Here is an 8,471-nt window from a genome sequence, read left to right as displayed (position 1 = left end):
GGAGTCAACCGAAGAATTTGAGATGACGCGATCAGGATGTTTTGCTAGGGTAGCAATAGTGGTAGTAAATACAATAATAACAATCGTTCAGCCCTAACAATCGGTGAATTTGAGATGACGCGATCAGGATGTTTTGCTAGGGTAGCAATAGTGGTAGTAAATACAATAATAACAATCGTCCAGCCCTAACAATCGGTGCCGGGCAGCCATGTTACCCGAAGTAGGCACGACGGCTGGGATGCTCCCAGTTTGCCGAAGGCTAGATAGTAGTCGATTTGCCGGGATTGGACTCGAGGTGCGAACTTTCCAGTCAGTTAGTTTGAGCCCGAACCTCTTAGCTTTCTTGAGTTGTCTCCTCTCTGCTGAGAAGGGCAACATTTTCTGCGCTGAATTCCGAGTGGCAATAACGGGAAATGACGAGGCAGAATTAGGTGGAGGATTTTACGAGAAGTATCGGTGCTGTTGGTGCTGTTCCTCTTCCAGATACAGACCCACGTTACCCTACCTGTGCTTGTGAAATCAGTTGGCCCTTTCTTATCTACCCAATCACAAGTTGTATGTTCTCGTTTCATCCATTTTCTGTGAATTTTCACCATCTTTGTCGCTACCAAAGACTACCGATCCCCAACACCTTAGACATGCATTCGGTTTATGGTCTAAAAACAGAACAAGGAGCCGGAAATATGCACCAGTGAGTTGAGCTTTGGTATCCTTTCCTTACACACTGCCCCACGGTTCGTAGAATGCGTGAGGAGCACAACTTTGATAATTCACCCAAGCCTGAGTGAGGACTTCAGAACTAGACCTTGAACGTTCATGTCCTAACTCAGGAATGTCTTAATTATTGCCTAGAGTATTTCCAGCCAGTACTTTCAGGTTATATTCCACCACATATGGTATTTGGTGAGTGTTTCACCTGCACTGAAACTTTTCTCCACTCTTCTAATCCTGGTTACTTCATGGTAATAAGAACTTATATAAGCCTTTGAGGTGACTTACAACGGATGTTCCCAATATTCACACAATTGTAGGTATTCCTACACTAGGCTGGTGGAATTGATTGGGTGGTGCTTCAGAGATGAAAGTATGGAAATATTCTGTATAACCTTATAGTTGTACGGCAGTGAGGCATCAGTGCGAACAATATTGCTGTCACTGATGATTATGATGCCAATTTTTATGCTGAATCAAGATTGCTTTCATAACCCCATTTGATCACTTCACTTGACCTTGGCTCCTTTGTCTTTAATTATTTTTCAGATTCGTCCTCAGTGATTCCCGCATCCTCGATTGCCCGGATAGAGCTGATTGGCGCAACTGTACGGACGAGATTGACAAAGAGACCGAACTCACCCTGGCCATGCGTGAAAAGTTCGCACCGTACGACGTTGAGTGACCAGCGCCTGGTTGCCATTTTTGTACATAGCCATATTCTGTACATGCCATTTTGCATTTTGCCGAAGAGCCACTCTGTTTTTACGCTCTGATGCCTTGTTTCGTCCCTTTCCCGTCCTGCATAAACTACGCAGAAAATTATGCCTTTACGACCCTCTGGGGCTTTTTGTACTCGACCACATCTTTATCGGAGCTTGAGGTAGCTCAGTGGTTAAGGCGCGAACTAACTGATTAGAATGTCCGCCGTTCGAACCCAAACTCTGGATCTCACTTGCCTTTGTCTATTATTGAGCAACCTGGCAGTGTATCAGCCTTCGTGTTTCCTTCGGGTGGCGTAGCAGCGCCGAGGCTACGTATGAGTGATTGATTGAAATCAGTTGACATTTTCGTCGCTGTTAGACGGGAGGTTACAACCGTCCAGGGGCAATGTGTCTGTTGGCCTAACAAACAGAGTAGAATAGCACGGCTGTTTTGTTGCTGGCTGTGGTCCCAACAAGTCTCGCATGGATTGTAAAGGTCTACTCGACTTGACAAGTTGTAATTACAACGGGACCTAGTCTATCTTTCAAAATAGCGCTTGACTGTGTGTGAGTTAGGCGTGATTTTGTTCTTTCGCTCAAAAGGATGGGGAACTATCTCATCACTTACCTCCTGTGGGTACCTTCGGTCAACAAGGTGAACCAGTGGGTGGGCATGTGAGCTGAACGTAACTCTTGCTTTATTTAGTGGAAGACAGACTCACCAGGTGGTGCCTACGTTAAGTTAGGCTGGTCCACATTATCAGCTAGCTGGCTGTTTTCGAGGCATGCCGCTTCAGTTGGGATCTGTGACTTCTGCCTAGCTCTGTCCAGTCACTATCGCCTATTTGCTGCACAAAAATGTCGAACTGGAGATTCATCGATACTCGGACGAGTGTTTCATAGCTGAAGACTCTAATATGCGATGTGAAAGCCCTTTACTGGTTCAGTTGTTCTTATATTTTGCTCTGGGTATCAGTTTTTGTCGAGAAATGAGACGAGTCTCCTGACCGCCACTCACTGAGTGGGACTGCCCAGCCGTTGTTGTCATATGTGAGACGATTTGTTTCTCCATAACTTTTTGTTGAACGCATAGGGATGTCTAGGTGATCGGTAAAACAAACTGAATGGGATTCTTCGGGAAGGTAAGATAGTTTCAGTTGGTTGATCGTCATCCTTGAGCAGCAGCAGCTTATCCTGTATCGCGTTTTATATTGTATTGTGCCGATTTCGTTGTTAGTAGTCAAGTTCATGGAGCGATCTACGTTACTCTCTCGCCGTTATTATTTTGTGCATTTGCACGACTGAATCGGGAAAACAATTCTACTCCTTGTACTGCAGCAAGACATGCTTTTCAGTAGTGCTCGTTTCATGACTTATGCGCAATTGACCTGTTCGGGATGAGTTTAACCGATAAATCGAACGGATGGAGACTTTCGTTTAGAATGTGCGCTAGATATCCATGATATGTGACTGAACAGCTCCAGCAGCGTTTGTCTCTGGAAGTCGGATTTCCTGGTATCAGCCCACAGCAGTCTGATCTAGGTTCTTGTTGATGGATGAAGATACAAAAAATAACAAATAGCAGTCCGGCGTCGCGTTGTCGTTTGGTTAAAGAGAATCACCAATGAGATCGGCTCGTGTCTCGATCAGATGGGACAGCTTTTGGTTAGGCTGACAACGTATTTCAATAGTGATGCCTCTTGAGAGAGGGAGATTGCTCTGGTGCGCGTCTTCAGGACAGTTCGTATTGACTTTTTAACGATTCGAAATGGCTGCGACATCCGTGTTTCGCTGATAATTTTCAGCTAGTGCACCAGCTTCTGCCCTGTTTCAGTGTGCTAAAGACCATATAGTTTCTCTGTCATGGACTTGCCATTTTGGTGTTTATTCATCGAAGTGGAGGATTCGTAATTGAGTGGATCAATGGATAATTTACGCTGGTTTAGCTGTTTTTTTTTTACTTCACTTAATGTATTGGGGGCCGTGTCGTGGAAATTGTCTTTTCCATATAGTGCTTCATATTTCCAAGACTGTAGATAGTGTTTACTTTGGTGCTTGCTATCAGCTTGGTAACTAAAGAAATGGCAATTCGTCTGAACATTTCAGCCTCCGGTGGGTTGATAGGCCGCTGCTCAACGATTGATCACAACCACACTAAAACTGCCTGGATTCGGAAGTGTTTGATTTCCTTTAGCGAAAGTGGTATCCCCTGTCGAAAACCGTTTCACCTCAGCCGGGTATACCCTCACCAAAATTCCAAGGTTTTGCGAGAGAACCATTCGAAGAAAGCCCCGAAGAATACGCTCCACATCTTGCTACAGTTGATCATATATTCCACACACGGATGATCCCGAAGCCACCAACCTCAAATCCAAAGTTGGAGAATATTGCGGTGGTTCATTACCTAAGATTCCGCAGAAACCGCTGACCAATATGATTTTCTCTTATAATGTCGAAAATCTCAGAAACAAAATGTCGTTGGAATTGACTTTGTTGTTTGCACACCGCGAACTTTCCCATTACAGGCACCGCAAATCACTGCATGAACCACGCAATATTTCCCTGTCGGTTTGGGGTTGTCGGTGTAATAGGTTTCCCACACTGTCGTACAGGCACCGGGTTTTGAAGTAAGGTGGAACACGAAACCGAAGAGAGGTTAGAGTAGTCTTATTGGGTTACAACCAACCTGAAGTCGGTCCAGCAGTCGATTGGTAGATAATGGTTGGACTTTGAGTTCCAGGTCTCCCACATCTGACAATGCACAGCATTTCTTCACTCCGGCTACCTATAATTGCCGGGGTTATCTCTTCGTGAGTATTCCAGTAAAAATATACTCAACGATTCAGTCGACTCGGAAAAAGGAATCGCAGCTGGGGCTGTGGCTACTCGGTCGCTAACGTGATGTAGCAAAGTCAATCTATTTTTCCGGCCATACTAGTAAAGATATGGAGCTTAACTTTGCGTTTCATTTTCCCTCAGTTTGATAGTGTTTTGGTACTTTTTGGCCGCTCAAAATCGTACCTTCCGGTACGGGCATATCTACCCAAAGATTGCCGTCTATTGGTTTCGCTGTTACCCGGAACCCACCTTGAGACTTCCTACGTGTAAGCATTTTTAAATGTGTACCAGTTGATGTCCCTCAATCAATGACTTCATTTTTTTGAGGTCTTGACCACAGAACTTCGAGAAACCCGATCCTGTGTGTAAGCTTGGTCCAGAGTAACTTGTAGTACTGTAAAGATATTTGATCACGTCACTCAGATCCACGGCTAAATATTCACTGACCACCCCGGGGGCGTATGAACGATGGATTGACAACTGTGAAGGAATTTCGCGTGGAAGACACCTCCGTTACACCACAGTTGTGGAAGATAACCAATCACACGCCCCCCGAGACTGTGCGAGAGGCTAACCTGAACATTTTTAGCACGCCATAATCCAAATCGAATTTCTTGGCTTTGTCACAATAAGCGAGACCGCGAATGCATATACTAGTCACCTCGCCAGAAGTGCGAACGAAGTTTATGCCAGCAGATGCATTTTTAAAGTTTTCAATAGAATACCGTTGAGTTACGGTTTATAAATGCACAATGACGCGGTTTAAGGCGGTTTATTTGCTCCAGTCGGTTCGGCTGAATTGAAATTACTCTGAGCTGGGCAATTTGATTGCAAACGTTTCATCACCAATCGAGGTGACATCATCAGTGCGTTTTTTTGTGGTTGCGCACAACCACCAACCCACCGCCACGCACTACTACGCTCCACAAAAACGCACTGATGATGTCACCTCGATTGGTGGTGAAACGTTTGCAATCAAATTGCCCAGCTCAGCGAACAAGCCAACGATCACCATCTACGATACCTGAGCTACCAAGATTTTCCTCTATAAAATTACTCTCCTGGTACCACGTATCAATCATTAGCTGTTCTGGGCCACAGCAACCCACAAGCCTGTTCATGAGCAAAGATAAGAGAAAACCGAATGGACAGCTTTAACAAGAGCTGGAGTGTGTTATCATGTAGATTCCACAAACGAACTAACCGCCGTCTTGTGATTCTGTCGGGTCATGTCACTAGTGTTATGCTATCAATTTCAACTCATTCTTTTAATAGAAGAATATATGAAGTCACATCGTTCTTTGTTGTGCTGCACTTTAAGACTTCTGCGCCAAAGCGACACCAGGGCGTACACTTTTGGAAACCATTCGTGTCCATACCTGTGCGATTTCAGCAAAAGCCATCAAATGAGTAACAGCCACACTAATTTATATGCGTAATTACCTAAGGGATGAGCCTGGAGAGCACGGTAGACGATGCTCATCGGCACAGCGATGTCCGTGAATGTGTAAACAATTCCTTGTACACTAGCTGACAGAAGGGTTGACGGTGGACCGTAGTGTGCAGAAATTTTATGGCCAGTTTTTCAGATTTTCTCCTAAATTACGTCTCTTGTCTTCACTCACCTACGACGGACTACCTGTGTCAAATCTCGGTCTCGGCGTGGAGGCAATTTTCTCTGAACAATCAAAATCTCTACGGCTTTGGTGGCTTATCAACTTTAACTTGACCGCCAACCAGTTAAGTCGTTTTCGCGGGATGTCCAATTGTGATAACAGTTGATTGGAGAGAAGCGAAATTTTCGCTCCTTGCTCGATTAAACTATAATCAGACAATGGTTATTGGTGGATGGATGGCAACTTGAGGAGAAAACCTGTAGTCGGGTATTTGACATTTAGGAAGTAATCCATTATTAACAGTAAGAAAAATTTTAACTCGAGGACTACATCTCCCAACAGAGTTGACCTCTACCCTTAACAGCGCAACTGAAAATCGTCTGATAACGTTCGGCTGCCTGCACCTGAATTCACAAGTGAACTAACTTAAAAGTAATTGTCTCTTCTGTTCCGATGACATGAAACAACAGCTGGGGTGGTGGTGGCCTCATGTCTCTTAAAACAGAGAAGACGCAGGCGCAGCCACTGACAGGCCATGTTTCTGAGGCAAATGTTGCAACCTATAAATTCTGTCAGTCACTATTGTAAGAAGTATAGACCAAAACCATTCATGTAAGCTACTCAGCATGCTATGAAATCCGTGTATCAGGGACCGATAGAGCCACCCACTGGCCTATTTGAGACGACTGATTACGTTACTAATGCCCTCTAGACGGTCGATATTCACGTTTCAATAGAAAACCATTCAGTACCACGCGGCAATAATCCAATTGCGGAATCTGCGTAAGTTCTGTGGAAGTAAGCCCATCGAGATTTGATGAGAGGGACATCTTCGAGCCCTACAGCGAAACAGAAGGGAAACTTAATGGTTGAAATTTCTCAGGCAAGCCCTATAGCGGAATAGATGTTTAAAGTTAGCGGAGATGTCTGCGACCAATCCATGTTACGCAGACGTCCTTGATTTTAGATAATTACTTATAAGTAAAGAACACACCAATCCGTCATCCCATGGGTTAACTTTGAATAATTACGTTTGCATTGACAATTTGTCATTCACATGTTGAGTAACCAGGCATTGCTTGGCCATCACCTTGAAAAAAAAGCCAATCAACTTACACATAAGCGAACTACCCGCCCTTTACGACTACGCGCATGATAGGAAGACGAACATTCATGCCATCCACGGCCAGAAGGGTGTAAATCCTGTACTTCACGAAGTGGATGAATTGCACTAAAAGACTTACTTAAAACAATCTTTCGAGGGTGTTTCGCTGACACTTACGGGGTCTGTGGAAGAACGGAGTAGTGCATTGCTTTGCGCTTTGGTAAAACAAGCGTGGCTATGACTCTGTTTTTTTCGCAAAGCCGGGTGATTTACTTACGTCGCTATTTGGTGTGATACCTCCAGCATGGTATTTGGGAGTGAAGTTCATCGGAGTGCTGTTGATCGACACTAACACTTAGTAGTGGACAGGTGATCCTTTCCAGCAGATTCAGCGACACATTGGAAATACTGAACACTTCGGCTTGTTGCTTGGAAGGCAAACGGTCTCATTACATTATTGCTGTAGAATAGGGGTGCCTGCATTCTTGCTTATTGGTTGGTCTTCGGCAAATCTAACAGCCACAAATCGCAAAACGGTATTGCTCTCCTATTCTCTGAGCCTACAAAAACAAAATACTTATCTTTAATGCAATCAGTATACGCTTGCTTTAGGGTCGCAGGGGGCGAAAACCACGCAGCAGTTTCTGCATCGGAAAAAGTCTCACCTACTTCGGGCTGAGTTGTGATGGTGAGTTGATTCGCGTGCAGGATAGACCCGATTATTGATCCTCAATACTCAGCCGTTCACCAAAACGTTCCCAACGCTGGTTTCAATGGCTGGTGGGTAGAATGGGAACGACTGATTGGCTAGTCCGCGGTTTGGATCAGCGGTCCGCCAGTCGACTTCTTTCTCACTTCTCAAGTCAACGCATGCAAGACTGGGCCAGTTGTTCCTTATTTCTGTCCCGACTCTTTCGTCAGATCCTGTGAAGACAATTGAAAAGCAGCGCCGGAAATAACAGCAACGTCACATCTAAGATAAAATTTCATTTCCAAGACAAGTTTCTCACAATGACACAAACAGGTGCCCTGACAGTCATTCTAATCAAAAGACGGGACCATGTGAGATGAAATGAATTGGATGGTACAAATGCGTAAGTTCATGGGTATATGGTTGAGTTTATCTCTACACATCCAAAAGCGAAAATATCGAATTCGTGGCCAATCAACTCTGAAGAAAGTGATATGGGTAGCCATAGGAAGGTTGATTAAAGTGAACGAGGGATCACTGAAGAGCACAGTATGGCACGTGGGCAACTTTACGAAAGGTGACTTCATTAACCCACTTGATAAAGCTTAAACTCTATGTATCCCACACATGTTAAGAGTGGATCTCTTGGAACAAGTATTCCAGATAATTTTTGAGGAATTTCTTGCCAGGTATGGCCATTCGCTTTGCCTAATTCGTGCGTAATAGGCATCTAAACCCTTCTCAATTTTGGCTCCTCGCTACTTCAATTTGAAATCGAACGCTTATGTGGCCTATACGCAACTGAT

At 44.5% G+C, this 8,471-nt stretch overlaps 1 protein-coding gene across 1 annotated transcript in view; it reads left to right on the top strand.

The window, feature by feature from the left end:
• The window catches only part of T265_03278 (hypothetical protein), a gene marked incomplete at both ends in the record, with an annotated part of 29,143 nt that extends 27,611 nt beyond the window's left edge, over positions 1–1,532 (top strand). The window contains one exon of the mRNA XM_009167724.1: positions 1,261–1,532. Coding sequence (XP_009165988.1) covers positions 1,261–1,396 — 136 coding nt within the window. The remainder of the gene's footprint in view (positions 1–1,260) is intronic.
• Positions 1,533–8,471: the final 6,939 nt, after the last annotated feature.

The sequence above is a fragment of the Opisthorchis viverrini genome, assembly GCF_000715545.1.
Source record: "Opisthorchis viverrini unplaced genomic scaffold opera_v5_47, whole genome shotgun sequence".
Classification (NCBI taxonomy): Eukaryota; Metazoa; Platyhelminthes; class Trematoda; order Opisthorchiida; family Opisthorchiidae; genus Opisthorchis; species Opisthorchis viverrini.
This window is presented reverse-complemented; position numbering and strand designations above follow the sequence as displayed.